This window comes from Myripristis murdjan, chromosome 4 (assembly GCF_902150065.1).
Source record: "Myripristis murdjan chromosome 4, fMyrMur1.1, whole genome shotgun sequence".
Lineage (NCBI taxonomy): Eukaryota > Metazoa > Chordata > Actinopteri > Holocentriformes > Holocentridae > Myripristis > Myripristis murdjan.
In genome coordinates this window covers 25,382,710-25,401,514 of record NC_043983.1, presented here as the reverse complement: position 1 = coordinate 25,401,514, position 18,805 = coordinate 25,382,710, and the positions used below count along the sequence as shown (strand labels likewise).

At 41.9% G+C, this 18,805-nt stretch overlaps 1 protein-coding gene across 5 annotated transcripts in view; it reads left to right on the top strand.

Moving 5' to 3' along the window:
* Positions 1-18,805, top strand: part of lrp8 (low density lipoprotein receptor-related protein 8, apolipoprotein e receptor) — a 228,012-nt gene that overhangs the window by 193,266 nt on the left and 15,941 nt on the right. For all 5 annotated transcript variants that reach the window (XM_030049364.1, XM_030049367.1, XM_030049365.1 and 2 more), the window contains exons 14-16: positions 7,023-7,164; positions 11,563-11,715; positions 16,841-17,221. In XM_030049364.1, the coding sequence (XP_029905224.1) occupies positions 7,023-7,164; positions 11,563-11,715; positions 16,841-17,221 (676 nt within the window). The remainder of the gene's footprint in view (positions 1-7,022; positions 7,165-11,562; positions 11,716-16,840; positions 17,222-18,805) is intronic.

The window sequence follows — 18,805 nt, the reverse complement described above, 5'->3', positions numbered from 1 at the left end:
CTCACACAAATTATGAAACTGGGTGCAAAAAAAAAAAAAAAAAAGTGAGTGAAGAAACGATACCTATCTTGTGCACATAAATCAATCAATATAAGGGTATGAGAGCAATATCTTCTGCCATAAATGTAATAAATATATATTGGATATATATTTTTTTTATTTTACATATCTCGACTTGATAAGGGTGAGATGGAGAGGGCGGCAGTAGATATCTTAAAGATCTCCCTACCTGGAAGTGGAAACTAGATGCTGTTGTCCTCATTTGACCTTAAAGTGTAGATGCACACACACACACAGAATTTTTTTCCCCACTTTGCTCCGCCTTGGGTGACACACTCATATCCTGTTCATAGAGTCCCATCCAGGCCATGTATTTTTAGATTGTCAGCGAGCCAGATCTAAGCATTTATTATGAGTTTTTTGTTCCACTGTCAAGATAGTTAGCTTTGATGGCTGTTTGGCTGAACTAGAGGCTGTTGGCTGCCTCAGCTGTCAAGAGATGATCGACTGGAAAAAAAAAAAATAATAATAACAGTAGGACTTAATAAGTAAATGCAAGCCTAAATAGTGACTGGTGGCATTGCTAGTGAGTTTGTTTCACTCTGAAAGTACCCAAATGACCTCAGTGCAGTGATATTGAGTGCTGAGAGCAAGAACAAGGGTGAAAAAGTTGGAACAGAAGTTAAGGAAGACGAAGAGAAAAAAGAGAAAAAGTAGAGTTGCACTGAGGATAAATGAGAGACAGAGATGTTTTGAGGCAAGTTAGGGCAGAGGGAGTCGCAGGACAAACCGAGAAAAGGAATTATCTTCCTCAAAGAGTTGAGCGGTGGAGTGTCAGGGTAGAGTACAGGAATCGATTGAGCTAGTCTGGGTGTATTTATCGAGGTGGGAGAGTGACTGTCTCTTAGACGCCATAAAGTACGGGAAGTTTGGAAGGTGGTAAGGAGTAGCAGAGGACAAGAGGAGACAGGAGAAGAGGGAGGGAGAGGAAGGTGAAGTGTGATCAGTAGGAAATGCTTCCTCCATTCTTCTTTCTCTAGCACACACTGTGATGATGAGGAGCAAGGGGAAGAGGGGGAAATCCATCATGTCCAGCTGAGTGTGTGGGTGCTTGTGTGTATGTGTGTGTGTGTGTGTGTGTGTATGTGTGTGGGAGAGAGAGAGAGAGAGAGGAAAACATTCTTCCTATCTTAACATTATGGCCTGCAGCAAAAGTTAGCCTCTGTAGATTAATAGCCCTCAGCTGTTCTGGTGTCTGTTCTGTTCTGGCTGGGATACAGAAAAAAAAAAAAAAAAAAAAAAAAAAAACATGAGCACAAGTTTTGTGCAGTGCAGCAGACTGTCCTGAACCCAACCTGCTGATAATTAGAAGTTTGTTTATTCTTGTAAGAGTTGACTCTTTAAAAAGTTGTGAACTCCAACAATGAAACTCTTGATTAATTGTTTTGTGTTTTATTTAGTAAAAGGAGCTGCGGGGTATTTTTCCCTACATCTGAGAGCTCACTCGGCCCGTTGTGTTATACCAGCTAACAACAAATAGAAGTTTAGCACACATCGATGGCAGAAATTTGACCCAGTTGCAAAACACGCCATGCTTGACTCCAGATGATGTTGCATTATTTATCAAAATTAGGAGGAAAAAAACAAGAATAGCGCTACAGCTGTAGCCAATCGTCATCACTTTTGAATCATTAAAACCAGAATGCCTGCATTTTCATAACCATCAGGATTGCTGTAGCAGGTTATTATATGTAACATAAAATCAAATGCATTTGTTGCGTTTGATTAAGTCACAACACACATCGAATTTGAGAGTGTATTAATCTAGACACACATAGGCTGGGATTAAATGTTGGTGCATTTTTGCATTTACATTGGTGTGGAGGAGAAATTCAGTTGTGAAGGCATGCAATGTGTTCACTAATAGCATAGTTTGGAAGTTTGCATGCTTGTCATTGGGCTAGCTGCTGTTCACTCATCTGCACTGTAAAGGCTATACACACCAAAGCATTGCAGGTTGATGAAATGCAAACAAAATCTCCAGTCATATGTTTGGATTAGGATAAATGTAAATGAGGACTTTGTGAAATGAATAGGCTAGTCTCAATGAATTTAGACTCATTCTGAGCCTATGTGAGGTTGGCCTACCTGGAACACCTGGCCTTTTTTGGTGAATTTTAAAATTTGCACATGATCAAAATGAATGTCTGCTTCAGTATTACTGGTTGCACAGTCATTCAGAATGAACAAATCATCTGTCAGCTTGACATCCTCGTACTACCTGCCGCTCCTTAACACTTCAGAGGCAAGAGGAGAGGGCTCATGCATCAAAGTCTGAATGCCCCACCACACCACAGACACACACACACACACACACAAATGCACACAATCCCTTCTGAACGTCGTCCACCCCCTGCCTAGACAGCGAGCCCTGAGGAGATGTGGATGAAGGAGTCGCGCAGAGAGCAGTGTTTTCTCTCTCTGCTGCTTTTGTTTCATTGCACTGTTTTTCTCCTTCCTCTGTTTGAGTGGAGGGAACTGGGGGAGAGAAGGAGAGATGTTAGAGGAAGAGAAGGAGAGAGGGCAGATGGGGCAATAGAATGAAATGCACAATGGAAGGAAACAATAAAATGGTGACTAGAAGCAAGAAAAGAAAAATCAAGAGGGGAAACAGGGACTGAGTCAGACATTGTGCTGTACGGGCAGGCAGTGTGTCCTTCTGCCATGAACTCAGCACTGTGTGAAGTTTAAACGACTCTGCACTCCTCGCAGCTGAGGGGAGATGAACTCAAAATATCTTCTGCATTCAGTTGATTCCTGGACCAATTAAACACCAAGTGGTTGCCAAGCTCAGCTCTCTGAACTGGGTTGCTGCAAAAAAAAAAAAAGGGGGAGGAAAAACCACATCTTGAAAAGTTAGGTGGGAGGTCTAGACTTGAGCTGTCATTTTTTTTTTGGTGTCTGGCATTAAATTTAGAGGAGGCGATGGAAGCTTATCCTGCCTGTGTGCAAGTTGGAAGGGCCCGGCATGCGTCAGAGAGTTCATTTGGGACCGAATCTTGACAAAATCATCCAGCGCACTTTTGCCCCTTAACCTGAAAAGACTTCACATCAGTTTAGATATCCTCTCATCCCACTGACTACCACAAACAGATAGGGGCTCAGCACCGGAAGCACATGTCCCAGTGCCGTGATGCAATGTCATGTGATCAAAAGTGTGTGCAAGTGTGTGTGTGCGTATGTGTATGTGTGCTTGTCTCTGGGGCTAAGATTTGACACATGAAAGTCTCACCTTGATCTTGCAGTGAGGAGCCTTGACTGGCTTGGGTCGGCACTGCCGTGTGAGGCTTTCAGAAAAAGAGAACGCGACCCATGCAGAGATTCTGACAATGGAGAGAAAAAGAGAAAGAGAGAGAGACATTGGCACAGACAGAGAGCTCTTTTCTGTTGTCAAGGGAGAACCTGGAACTTTCCTTGACCTGCAACTTGCCAGAACCAATGAGGTTCAAGTGCTGCCTTTTTTTTTTTTTTTTTTTTTTTTTTTAACCCTTTTCCACTGCATGGAGAGCAAACCATGCACTGGATGTCCTGCTCGGCCAAATGCAATTAATTTTTTTTTATATACATACTGCTCTATAATATTTTATTATAGATCTATAATATTTTTGTTATAGTGTTTCTTACAGCCAAGTTGAAATCCCACTGAATAGTGTATAACATCAAGTAAAAGCCAAGTTTCATAAAACAGTCATGATGCATCAGGCTATTTAACTAACCTATTTTAATCCCCGCTTGTTGACAGAGTATATCATATAGCCTCTGACGCTTTTTATAGTGTTTTCCCCCCATGAGCAGCAGGCAGCTCTCCCCCATTCTGCCTGCCTCCTCTGGCCGCTGCTGTGTCAGTATAGCTGCAGTGAGGAGACCGTTATCCCATCACGTCCCGCACGCTGCCCCGGGACAGCGGCAGTGCTCCAGCGTTACCAGTATGTTGTTCATTAAAATGTGCACACAAGGAGTTCAAGGAGTTATTCTCCCCAAATACTGAGCAGAATTTGCACCCATTAGTACAGCCTGGCATTTGAATTGTTTTGTCATTTGTTTGTGCAGTTTGTTTTTCGCTGGCTACTTTGTGCTGCCGTCCTCTGATCGTGCACCTCGGTAAGTTCTTGCAGTCGAAAAGGGACAAGAGAGAGACGGGCAAAGGGAGAGATGGAACTAGAGATTTGAGTATTGTCTTATCAACATGGCTGATATTTGTTTTTGTTTTGTTTTTTATTATGTCAGTGCTCCTGTCATATGAGTAAAGGTTATGGGAGTGTGAGTGGAGAGAGGAGATGGGGAGATGGAGAGATAGAGAGCGCAATGAAAGATAGAGAAAAAGGCAAAAGAAAGGTTAAGTCCATTGATAACCCAGTATAAATAGAGTGCCTGGATTACAGCTATGGTTGGACCTCACACAAACACATACACACACCAACACACACACACACACCCTCTCTCTGGTGTACACAAACAAAAGCAAAAATCTGTTTGGACCGATGCAGTTCCTTGACCTTTTAGAAACGCATGAAACTGTAAACAAAGCCTGAGCCTAATGGAGACAATGGAGGCTCACTGGAGACTCACTGCTCTGTCATTTCAGCATCGCATTTGTTTTAATTTACTTATTCGTTTTCACCCTCGCTTCTGTCATTTTCTCTGCTCCTCATAACTGTTGTCAGTCATCACAGACTGCCAGAGCGGAAGTTGCCATAGCAACCACGCAGCATCACCACTTGAACAGTTTATCCTGTTGTACAGTAGTGCAGCATTGCTAAAGAAAATGCTAAGGAATGAATAGCAGCCAATAGAGCGGGAGGGAAAAGGAGAAAGACTGAGAATGAAACAAAAGGAGAGAGAGAGAGAGAGAGAGAGAGAGAGAGAGAGAGAGAGAGGGACTGTCCACATCATCCTGCAATTTTTTTATAAGCAACTTAAAGGAACAGTTTTCCCAAAGTGCAAAAAAAAAAAGATAATTTCACACTGACCCTAGGCTGGATGCGTATTCATTTGTGGAGCTCCAAACAGAGCTCCAAAACTTAAAACAAAGAAACAAAACAAAACAAAACAAAAAAAAAAAACAGCTTGCTGGTGTTCTTTTCAGCGAATAGTTCCCAGTGAAACCCTTTCCCTTTCACGGCTGTGGACTATGATGGATATCTGCGTCATTGTCTGTGGAAAGAGCTGTTGCTGTCGAGTTTTTCCACGTGTCAAGTTTTGACAGCTGGAGGTCCACCGGAGAATACCCATCACTCTCCACCGATGTGGGGAGCCGGGGAAGATGGCAACAGACTGGAAACCTCGCCAAATCATACCGGTTATTTGAATGGACCGCACAATGGTTAAATGGGAATCTTCTGTAATTTTTGGGTGAACTGTTCCTTTAAACTGCATTGCATCTTGACTGGCTTTTTAACACAAGCAAAAAAAAAAGGCATAAGTATCTGTCATGTGAAATGCTTGTACTTGCAGCTCACTTACTGCCAGAGTAACCTTTCCAGCAAAGGTGTTGGGCCTGGTGCATGGCCAGCAATCACTGTAGTCTAAAATAGGCCTAGTTTATTCTGTTAGAGCCACTTACATTGTGGTGGCATTTTTTTTTTCTCACTCTAACAGACTTCAGTTTGCTAATTATGTGGGATTTTTGCCTGTTTGTTTCCTGTGAACTGAGAAAGCTAGCTATTTCACCATGGCTGCAGCTTTAATCATCCCCCATCAGCTGCTGACAAATTTCTTCTGCCTTGATGCCGAGGGAACACACACATATTTAAGCATATTCCCCCGCTTTTAAACCATCTCTTCCAACTAAAACAGCATGCTGAATTATTAAATTGGTGTGTGCAAATAAGGTAAAATTAGAGTCAGCCATATAATTAGGTTGAATAAGCAATGTAGGTGCCATATAATGCCACTGCCACTCTCGCAGAACATTTCACGTCAGCGCCACTTCATATAGCACCGACAAGGCTTTGTTGTTTGGGACTCTGTTTTTTTTTTTTTTTTTTTTTTTTGGGAAGTTGGACATTTTTCATAACATTAATGGAGACAGCTGCAGGTGCAAAAGATAGTGGATAACAATCTTGTGTAATGGTTGCAAACGACTACTGCACTTCATTACCCACAGCAGAGATTTTCTGACGAGGTTTTTAAGACGATTACGATGAGAAACACCGGTTATTCTGGAGAAATCATTGACTTCAGCGTTGGATGATTTCTGACTAACAGATTTTATTTTAAATGTACCTAATACTGGTGTTGTTACCTCCCAACCACCCCTACAGTTAGATTTAGCAGCTTAAATACAGCAGTAATTGTATCCCCATTCATTGCCTTTATTTCCTTTCACAATACGTCCCGGAATCAGTTTGTAATGTGGAACAGATGATTCCTCTCTCCAGTTTACCCAAATCACAATGACAGCTGAGAGTAGTTTGACAAAAAATATCACCATTATCTCTAATCAGTGGCATACAATGATTCAGAAATTGTGTACTCAGTTGGAAGTATTATTTACTAAATTTGGAGTGATTGTAAGGATTGAATGCTGGAGACTGAGAGAACATAACAAGCACAGCGCTCTCCTCATCACAACATAACTTATTCAGTCTGTTTCAACCTCTCCTTGATCAATGTGTCATGCTTTTACCTTACTTCAATAAATAATGTTTCAAATGAAAACTTCCAACCTGTCTTTTCTCATAAGCCTTGAATTAAACATTAAATTAAGTTTAGCTTCCTCAGGCGCAAAACGTCTTCTAAATGAGCAAGGATTTCTCAAGTAACTTTTCAATCCACAAACTTGACTTGAATATAATCGTACGCTATCAGTGAAGAAGTTCTTTTAATGATGGTTGCAGTATTGGTTTTCTTGATTTATAATTTTCCCAAAGAATAATCTTCAGTTTGTTTTAAGTCAGGATTTTCCCTCTTGGGTTTCTTTAGTGACTCAGGTCTGTCTTTTGTTCTCTCTTCCTGTCTAGGACCGTGTGTACTGGACGGACTTGGAGGATGAAGCGATATACAGTGCCAACCGTCTAACTGGGCATGATGTGGCAAAGGTGGCGGAGCATCTCAACAACCCTCTGGACTTGGTGGTGTTTCACGAACAGAGACAGCCCAAGGGTAAGACGCACAGGAAGCATGCTGGGAAACACAGCAAGTAGGCTAAAACATGCAGGGAGTGTTTTTGAAATAAACAGAAAGTATGCAAAGGCACACAAGAAGCATGCAGAGATATACAGAAAACATGCTAATGCTGCATTCGTGAGAAGTGGGAACTGGAAATTTTTGGATTTCCAAGCAAGAAAAACCCACATGAGCAGCCCCTTGAACCTCCTAGTGAGAAGCTCAGCGTTTTCTCAGAGCTTGTATTTATCCGAGATGTAGATTTTTGATGTCAAATAACCAAAATATGCAACATTATATGCATTATACGCAACATTTGTGATGACTGATGAAAGCTGTATATAACAGCACATTTTAAGTAGACTTTCAAGTCCCCGTTAGTGTAGACATGCTTTACATAAAAATACAGAACACAATCTATAGCACAGAGCTGATAACCAGAGGGTTTAATTTTTCAATAGGCTGATGTTAAAATTGCATGGCAAGCCAGTATTTATACAGCCTACTGTTGTAATATTGTGCAATTATCTACAGTCAATGATGTATGAAAATGTCATATACAATATTATGTAATTTTCAGTGTTGATATTGATAGTGTGTTCAATTTGCTCCAATCCCAACCGGCTGAAAGCACCAAGCTGGGAAGTAGGAAGTATGTAGAAAGTACAAAATGACACAAGAGAAGAGTGCAAAAGATGTGTTTGCAGGCAGGGCGGAATATAACACACACAAGTAAAACATACTAAGACATCAGGGACCACAGCTTAATCTCAACTCACCTTCCCCGTCTCAGATACCGACTCCTATTTTTAGCAGCAAAACAAATACACAACAAATTGTGCCAAATTAAAGTGCACAGCAGTTTAGCATACTCATCATCAGATCCTGAATTAGTGTTAATTACCTAATGTGATGTCACCATAAAGTAGGATTACTGTACACTGTGCCAAGTGACACAGTTGGTAATTCTACATTTATTGGCACACTTGATAGGAAGAGTAATTCACTTATACAAAATAAGGTGTGAGATGTATAAAAGTTAGACTATACAGTACGTAAACACCCTCCATCATTCATCATCCATGAGACTTTGGATGTCTGCTTATTCCAGTTTGTTTGGGTGTGTGCATTGGCGGTTTTCTCCTGTGTTTCTGAGTTCTCCCTCTTTGTTTTCCCCCTCTCTCAGTCAGAGCTCATAGCAGTCTTGTCTTGATGCCAGTGGAGGAGCTAATTGCATCCTCATCAATAAATCAGTAGCTCTGCTCAAAGAGATATCACAGAGTTAAACATGTTTTTTTTTTTTTTCCAAAATGCCAACAAAACCAAGACATAGAAAAAGATCGGCTTAACAAGGCAAAACGAGGACATATTCAATGAACTCCTGCTGCCCTATTAAGACACCACTGGTACTGAAAGGTGAAATATTCAGTGACACTTTGGCTTCACTGAAGTGGTTTGGAAGGTCGCCCCACTCTTCCCTTTCTCTCACTTTTTCTCTCTCGCCTCTCTTGCTTTACATGTACATTTCATTGTCTCTCCATGCATACTCTTGTTTAACCAAAACCCCAAATCGAACGATAATCATTTAATGCTAAGGTGGGGGACCTTTTTCCTATCAAGGACCATTTCACTTTCAGAAAATCTTTCAAGGGCCATACAGAATTATTGAATGAAAATGTCTCAGTTGTTGTATCAGAATTTTATCATTGGTAGTAACTGGTAACTGGTAGTAATTTGTGAAATTTACATGCTTTTTACTGGGCAAACTTCACACTAACCTTAATGTGATGGTTGGAACTGCCTCTCCTTGGCGAGACGTCTGATGTCAGATGGTGGTGATGATGATGCTGTTCACAGCTGTTTTTGCAGGTTTGGGTCAGTCAGTCTTTAGTGGAACCAAGTCTTTGCTTCACAGCAGCAGGTCGTCCCAAACAAAGATGCAAACTTCAGTGCACGTCTCCTGAGAATGGGAAAATCTTCAGGACGCTGTTTCATCGTAGGCCAGAGAGAAAAACTGGAAATTTCTTGCGGTGTCCTGCAGTATTTTTTCAGTATCTTGTGCCATGTTAGTAATACAGTCTGCGATGGAACAATTTTACTTTGTCCAGAGCTAGCAACTCCACAAGAGCAACAAGGCACCCAAATTGTCCTGCTTGCCTTTTACTTAAACAAAAACGCCGGGTTCAGACAGGAGACGAGAGTGCTGCACCCATGTTAACCAACTGGGCAGCCGCTCACGGAGCTTTATAGGCAGCTTGAAATCCAAAGTGCCATTTCCGGTGTCCAGTCTATTTTCTGCAATAAGACATACAATTGGAGGACCACCAATTTTATGTTCAGAGCATTCCCGAGCCCTGATTTAATGAGTGGCTGCCACAATAAAACCTCGAGTCACATTCAAAGTATGGCTCCAACCATCTCTGGTTCATTCCCATTGTACATGTCTTGACTTTTTGACATGCTTCTTCAAAGAGCTTCTCTTCTTTGTTGTGTGCTTTTTTCTTTTATTTATGTATTTATTTATTTATGGTGGGGAGTGGAGTTAAACTCATCCCGCAGAATTTTGAAGGTTCAGAGTTTAGGTTTTTATTTCTTAATCGTTGACCAAAGGCAGGAGGTGGAGGAGGGCCGCACGGAGAAGGGTTGTTGCAACCTCTGCAGGCTTTGCAGCACTCAGACAGAACCTCAGAGAATTTAGTGCTTTAGCATTCAGTAATCTCTCATCCCACCTCCTTTTACTCTCTTCTCTCATTTCCTCTCCTGTCCTATATCCTGATATTGCCTCCCCCTGCCTCTTGTCATCTCTCTCCTCATTTCTCACTCATCTTGTTTCCTCTTTCGGTGACTTCATGGCTATCCACTCACCTCCTGTCCACTTACTTTCTCTCCTTTCTTCTTTTCAACTTGACTCACCTCTTCTCTTATTGCCTCTTCCCCTTCTCTTCACACCCCAGTGCAGTACAGAAGAAATTAAAATCTGTTTTTCTGGCTGTCCCTCCCTCCCTGGCATTTTAGAGAGAGGAGACATTTCAAAAACTGGCCCTAATCGTTGTCACACTCATAAAGTGACAATACAGCCTAATATGCAGAACTTGTAACAGCTAGGCGTTGATAGCTTTTTATAATATACGTTTATTGCTACTGAGATACCTTATATGAAGCAAGGATGTATTCCCAACTTATTAAAGCTGTGATCACACTGTGTGTAGTCAGTGATCTTACTGCTTCCTCTGATCACACCATCTCTTACTGTCTAAAACGACCAGTCAGGATGCAGAATCGGCCGCAACCTGACCCAGTTCTGGTGCCTCCCCACATGAGAAGAGCAGCAATATTTTTTCATGAGTCTGAGTCTTGGGTCATGAAACTAAATTTTTCATTTGGGTGCTGAGATATTAAAAAAGTGAACCTCCTGCCCTCAAACACCATTTTTCAAAGATTGGATCTGGACCTGAAAGTGGGTTGCGGATTAAAATAGGTCCCCAGATGGCTCTATAGCAAACGGTATAAGTATCTCCCATCTGTTGTCTTCCTGTTGCAAATGTCTTCACAATTCTATGCATAATGTGAGATAAGATCAGTAGATAGTAATACAAGTTATAATTAGTAAAACCATTTCAGTTGAATTGACTACAATGTCAGAGAAATCCTCTGCATTAACTTGGTGTTTCTGAAAATGAGGTCCAGGATGCTCCTTATTGATGCTTCAGAATATTGTGGCCACAATACCAGGATTTTGATTTTGACATCAATATTAAGTTTAATATCTTACAAAGAAGTACTTTTTATCACACCACAGCAAAGAGTCTTTGCTCTGTTACTTCTGCTATGATGTACACTCGACTCAGACAGTTTTTTATCAACTATTTGCACAGGAGTTTTACTGTGTCAGGTGGCTGCCTTTACTGGCTGTGTAGATTGAACTGCTTCTATATTTTGCTCCTGGCACCAGATTTACTGACCTGGATTCAGCTCGAGATGTGACTGTTTGACACTGTTGCTGTGTTTTTACCTGTTTGACTGTTGAACTTCCTCCAACAAGCACATTAGATCATGCTCTCTCTATTCCAACCCTTCTTCTTTTTCTTCTTTTAACCATTTCTGTCCAAATATACTGTTTATGCGTTGTGGTGGTGATGCTGATACACATCAGTGAATCGCAAACTTTTGGTGGAAGTACTGAACATTAAAAACTTCAGGCATTGACGTAGCATTTGAAATGCTGATTATCGTGACAACACATCTCCAGGGTAGTTGGAAGAGGTTGATGTAGTCCTCAGTCAGATATAATATTCACAGCTCCCTTTTTTTGAAAAGGCAAAGAAATTATACTTTCAAAGAGATGCTCAATCCCTTTTTAATCCTCCTTTCATTTCTTTGTGTGTGTCTCTGCAGCTCCAGATACCTGTAACATGGGCAGTCTGCCTAACGGTGGCTGTGAGTACCTCTGTCTGAAGGCCCCGCAGATTACAGACCACTCCCCCAAATACACCTGCGCCTGTCCTGATGGTATGGAGCTGGGACCCGACATGAGGCGCTGTGCCATAGGTGAGCCTGTCACACTCACTGTCACAGAACCAAACGTCTCGATGCTGTGTCACGCGAAGACATGCAGGACATCATTGCCCAGGGCTGTTATGTTGGTCTGAGATTTCAGCACTGCAAAAAGGAGTCCACCTCATTATTAAATATTTATATGTATCCATAATTAAATATTCAGAGTTCTAGTATTCAGTATTCACTCTGTATATGCCGGGGATGTGCAACTTTATTCATGGACAGCGCCCAGGCCATTGCAGGCTGATATACTGTAGCCTGAAAGAAATGATAATAAACTTCCTCTCACCACAGCTAGACAAAGTCAATACTTTGAACTAACCCTGATTTTAACACATTATTCTCATCAAGTAAATCAAATGCATACCAATTAGTTCTTATCAGTTATCATTTCATTTCAGAGAGCTGACTGAAACATCTTTCCAGAGTGAAAGTTGCCATGAACCCTGCTTCACCCTGTCTTAAAGAAACAGTTCACCCAAAATACACTCTCTCCTATTGCAGTCTTTCCATCCAGATCATTTCTATGTTGATCTGGTGAGGTTTCCAAATCTGCCAGTCTCACCTGTCTCCTGGCACCAAATACACAGAATCCTTGTGAAATGGTCAAACCTGAACATATTCACTTAATTTCTTTCAAAATCATGGTAGAAAAAAAAATGTGATGCGCAAATTACTGAGATCTTACAGTCACTGGAAAGAAAAGAGTAACAAAGTTATAAGAAGATGAGCAGAAAAATAAATAAATAAATAAATTTACCTCAAAAGCTTGTAAAACATTACTGGAAAATAAATTACATGAAAACTATTTACGTTTTAAGTATATATTTGAAATTACGTTGTAAGAATAAGCATGAAATTACCACAAAATTGCCAAACAATAAGCATATGTTAAGCACATGAAATGAAACCTCTCAAAATAAAAGTTCTTGGCCAGGCCCCTGGGTTGCAAAGCATATAAAATATACTGAATATGTCAGCTATTGACAGCTTCAAACAGATGAATGAAAAACCCTTAACAGTTGGACCCTGACACATATTTGAGTCCTCAGTTCACTAGCAAGGACCACATCAACAAGAGGCGTTTAGAGGTTTACTAATTTGAGAGTGAGATGATGTGTGAAATGAACGATGCTTGAATGTAGTTGCTTGTAGCGCTTTGGGTTTGCTGGCTGGAAGCTTCAAATGGGAATGCACTGTAGCTCCTGGGCATGATGGACCCCTTCACGACCCTGTGGGGGAACGGAGAGGAGATAAAGTGAGTAGAAGAGAAATGGGGGGATGGGAGGGATGCAGAATATATGAGAACGGAAAGGAGGAGAGGTTTAAAAGGGTACTGTATATATATAGGAATATCCAAAGTGGTGTGGTTGAGGTGCTGCTTCTGAAACTGTGCTGACAGCTTCAGTGAAGATACTGCAAACCTCCACACACATCACTCAGTCAGACAAGCTGATACTTCAGCTGGCAGTAACACTATCTTGGGTCAGGGTCAAGGATTCTCCTGTCTTACCTGTGTTTCCAGCAGATCTCCATTATTTCACTGACCTCATTTCAACACTCAGCCTCCACAGTTACAGGAGGTGTTAAGTTCTTATCCTTAATAGACTCTCTCTCCCTCTCTGTCTGCACCTTGTGTTTGCACAGGTGAGTAGAAAGGAGCTGACACAGAAAAATGAGGGAGAGAGAGAGAGGATGTATATAGGCCACCATTCAGTGAATCCCTCTGAGAAAAGATGGGAGAGGGAATGTGGCCAGCACACACACACACACACACACACACACATAAAACAGCTATGCACTCTCCAAACGTTTTTGGACTGCAGTACAGGCATTTCTGCTGAGCACTGCTGGCGTTTGGTGCAATAAAAGGCCTCCATGTGTTAAATATGTTGTTCTCTCTCTGCTTCATGTCTCTCTCTGTTTGGGAACAAAGCTTTGTCTCTTTCGTAGCGCCCTGGACAGGTTGTGCGTGCTGCCATTGGCGTAACGAGCAGCAGTTTATAACTTCTGTTACTATATTTGTGAAACACTCTGGTTCACAAAGGCGTTAATCACGCCTGCACATTTTTGATGAGAGTGCTTTTTTTCCTTGTTTGTTTTGTTGTTGCTGTTGTTTTTTCAGTGTTCAGCTTCAATGTTCATTTTTTCTAAGACAGTCAGTCATGATGATATAAACTAGCACGTTCCAAGGACAAAGATGATCCATAAACTAGCAAGTAAGCATCAAAAACGGGCTGGAAAAACTACACTGCCTCCCTAGACATCAGTGGAACAAGTCAGCATGCCCACTCACGCTGACCATTTCCACATTTTGGCAGTGTGCTCAAAACATAACAAATAGTTCTCAATGTCCTCACCCACCTGATGTTGTGAAATTTTTGGCTCAGTATAGTGCCTCCACTCTGGTCTTGGCTAGTGAGGCCTGCTGCTATAAGCTGGAGAGACGGTGCCTCTGACAGTGCATCCTGGTGCACACACTGGAGTGCTGGTGTTGGCAGTTCAAGACTGCAGCTGTGCTTCGAGTTGCAGGAGCGACTGGCAGGTTAGAAGCAGGCGGTGCTTAGGCAACATATTGATGTGGCTGGTTGGCAGGTTGAGGCGACTGGTCAGTCAATGGAGGAGGCCCTCAGGCCTCAGATCTTTGCCAACAGGCCCTCCTTGCTCTTTTGCTGTGATGTTCCCCCCTGGGGCTGCAGGAGCTGCTGGGGGCACCCAGCACCCGTCCTGCTCATCATCTCCCTCTGATAACGATGATGCAGGCCGTACTGGTGGTTGCTGTCTCCTCATGGTGCTCTTGCCGCTGGAAACAGTCTTATGTGCTGCCTTGGAAGGTGTGTTATCTTCTTTCGACTAGCCATCCCACTTCTGTCACCATTTGTCACAAGATTCTATTTATTATACTATGATGGCATGATTTATTATGCTGGCCTTGCAAGGTGCAAACCAAAAAGGGAGTTCTTCAATAAGTCAGATATCATTCAATAATAATAATAATAAATAAATAAATACAGTGAGCAATCAGGAAATTCAGTAGATGTTACCAAGCCAAGTCTGATTCCACCAGGCCCCAACACATCCCCTTTGAAGCAGTAGCCCCTCCCACTGGGTTTAATAATTATGTAAGAAAGTACAATTAACACATTTTCCTATCAAATGAAGCATTTACAACTTCTTAAACCCAAATATATTTTAAGCAGATTATACAGATCTTCATAAACATTTTCCTTAAACCATTAAACATTTTCCTGCTGCAAAAGAAGTTTTTTGCCGCAAAAATAAATATTACAAACATGAAATACAATTATGAAGTTCATGTGACCATAAAGCGTGCAAGAACATACTATTTAACAGAGGAAAATGTCACACCCCTGTTTTGCCAAACACTCATTGATGACAGATGGTGGGAAGAATATGGAAAGCGAATATAATGTTTGTGTGAATGTTATGTCTAAATCACAATAGAACTCTATCAACTATTTAGAGAGAACCGAGGGAAGCAGGGAATGTGTGTGTGTGTGTGTGTGTGTGTGTGTGTGTGTGTGTGTGTACTGCTATAGTCAATGACGGAGTTGCTTTGTCACAGAGGGATATCTCATTTTGGAATGGAACTCTTTTTTTTTTTTAATATTTCAAAGTGGTATTTTTCAAGACAAAGCAATAATTACTGCATAGTTATTTAGTAGCTCAACATAATTCTACTTTCTTCACATCACATTACCCATGATACTTTGCAAACATTAGAGATTACAGATCATTACACGACAGTCCATGGAATAAGCATAATTCATCTTTGTCATGAAATGATGCAAATAAAACTTTGATTTTCAAAGTCACTATAATGAAAAGTCATTGTACAATCCATTGTTTTAGCTTCATATTACCATCTTTACACACCATGAAATTGATTCCTCAACAAAAAGAAACAAATATAAAGCTTGCACAGCTCTATTAACTACAGCACTCTGGGATACTGTCCCACTGATGGCATAATATTGCCCAAGAAGTTAATCAGCACCATCTGCAGCAAAAGTGGGTTGCACTGTGTTTTACGTATGTGCATGTAAAACTAATTAAAAAAGAGTCATAAACTCTCAGGACTACTACCACAATCGCTTCAAACGTGCAGTTCAACACTGATGACAACTCAAAATCCTGCAGTTACTTGATTAACTGAGTATTTGGATAAGAAATACGTTTTGTGTTTTATAAAAGAGCAACAGTGTTTGTGGTTAGCTGCTTTTTGTAGACATGAGAAGACGTGTCTTGTCTTGAAAGTAGTGAGTAAATCTTGATAGCGACCACCAACAAGAAAAGTTAGTTGGGAAGTTAGCCCACTACAATGGCCACAGTTCTTGCACAGTTCTTGAGCCACTATAGTCAGTAGTCGAGTTGTAAAAAAAATTCAGGGGGGATGGTCAATTTTTATTCACTTGATGAAAAGTGAGGATGGCAGTTTTACAGGGGGGATGATTTTGACCGTTTTTATTTCAGGGGGGATGCCATCCACCCTCATCCCCCCTCAACTTGAGTACTGACTATAGTGGCATAAAAATGGCTGCCTCTATGACCAACGTGCAATGTTAATTTGAAGGGGAAAGTCCCTCCCACTCCAGTCGAAGTTCTATGATCCAAGCTCACTCACTAGTTTTGTTCATCTGAGCGTAGCCTTGCCCATGGATGCTCAGCGTAAAGGAGTGGAGTGGAGTGGTAGTGATGCTGTGCTGAGATTAGACGTGGTCATCGGGGCTCTAATTGCAATTACGCAATCTCTCATTTAAATAAACCTCTCATTCGGGTGCTCCCCTCCTCCTGCTTTTGCGCCAAGCCTGGTGTGCAAGCATGAAAAATACCACATAAATGGGCAAAGTGCGTTTCCAGGTCATCAAAATACCAATCTGTCGTGGCGCTGCTTGTGACGGTCGTTGCACACCCATGAAAATAGGGCCCTTTATGTCAGAATGTCAGACGACATGACTTGGAGATTTTTTTTTTGCAGTGTTACAGTATGCAAAACGGGTCTCCTGAAAACTGAAATGAGCCTGCATTCCTGCCATGTGGTCACAATTTGATGCAATTGCCATTTAATTACCGTCCTTCTGTTTCTCCTGTGCAGTTCGGCCCAAAACAACCACAACGGCTGCTCCCACCACCACCGCAACCACCACTACAACCACGACGACAACTACAACAGCAGCCACCACCACGACTCCCACTACCACCACCACCACCACCACGACTGCTTCTACTACCACCACTACACCTGAGCCCACCACCAGGCGATCGACCACCACGTCGTTCCCTCCTCATACCTCCAGGACCTTTTCTTCCACCACACAGTCTCCCCTGCTGCAACGAACCCCTGCTGCCACCAGTACCGGGACAACCAGGCTGAAGAGTACCAGTCAGTCGTCTACATCTACACACACACCCCTACTGGGCCCACTGGTACCCAACAGCATCCAGAGAGAGGGCAATGCCAACCTCTCCCACAGAGGTAAGGAACAGGGGTGGATGCCATTAGGTGGGGTTTAAATGATGGATGGATGTGTGCTAGTGGTGATAGTGGGGTTGTTTTTTGTTTCTGTAAGGGTGTGTGACCTTGTTTCTCCATTTGTGTGTGTGTTACGTGTGTGTGTGTGTGTGTGTGTGTGTGTGTGTGTGTGTGTGTGTGTGTGTGTGTGATGCGTGATGTGCCACTCCATCACTATACTACTACTACCACCAGCCGTTCAAGCAGCATGAAGCTGAACACCCCTTTCTTAAATAAGTGTCCTTCTTCTCCATCCCTTCCTCTCTTTTTCCTCATCTCTCTGTCTGACCATCTGTCTCTCTGTGTCCTCTGTCTCATTTTTTTTGGCTGTTTTTTCCTCGCTTGCACACACACACACACACACACACCACACACACACACACACACACACACACACACACACACACAAACTCCCACTCACTCACTACTGCATCCTCTCAGTCTGCTTGCTGTCGGTCCCTCATGAGCTTGGTAGTGACAGAGCTGTCAAAGCTAACAAACGACAGTCCCCTCCATTCTCCCCTTCCACCTCTCATCACTCATCCTCACTTTCTGACAGCCTCTCTCTCCCTCTATCTCTTTCTCTCTCTCTCTCTCACCCTCTCTCTCACCCTCTCTGAGACTGTGATAATTCTTCGTTCCCTCACGCCAATCAAGCTTTATTGCTGCACCAGAAAATTGCCACATTACAGTTTGCTGCTTTGGCAGTGCAGACAAGACAAGGCCCAAACAATGACAGCAAAAGATAATAGCACTAACAATGGGGTATAAAGGCATCCCGAGGCTGTATGTCTTTTGGAAACAGAGCACAATCCTGGATAGTGAAGCAAAGCAGAACTGATAAACTGCTACGCCAACACCCCGCACACCATGCTGTGATTTGCAGAAATCAGTGTTTTCAGCTTATGAGCCTTTCATCTGTTTTTTTGTGGCTTTTTCTAGATAAAGGCATAACAAGAGATAGTAGTGACTGTCAAACTATTTGGCAGGCTGCATGCGATCTAGTTACTTACTTCTCATAAGGGAAGAAAATGAGGAAAACACTTTAGTGTGACAGAATTTTTCGAGTCCCAGCTCTAAAAAGCGTCCCGTTTCGGGTAAGGGTGAGATTTAGGGTCAAGTTTAATGAAACACAGCTTCCTCACATCTTCTGTAGTAATGTGGGTGTGAGTGTCTCTGTGTGTGTGTGCTCTACTACAGCTCAAATGGCGCCCTCTTCAGACCAAACCAGAACAAAAATGATGAAAAATACATGTAGTTATTTATATACTTTTGAATGCCACTATGTGTCATTTCTTCCACATAAATGATGCACAACAGTGAATAACAAAAGGGATAAGAAAGAGAAAAAGCGAAATAGTTCAAATACAATACAATTCAGTTTACAATCCAACATTTCTTGTTGACCTTGTTCTAACATTCAACTTATTCTGCTTTTGATTTGATTTATTTTTATTTGATTTTATATAACTAATTAACAGTGTTTAATTTCAGCCTGAAAGTGTTTCCCTTCTCTCTATGATCCTTCCTAAGAGTTTTTTAGGCCCC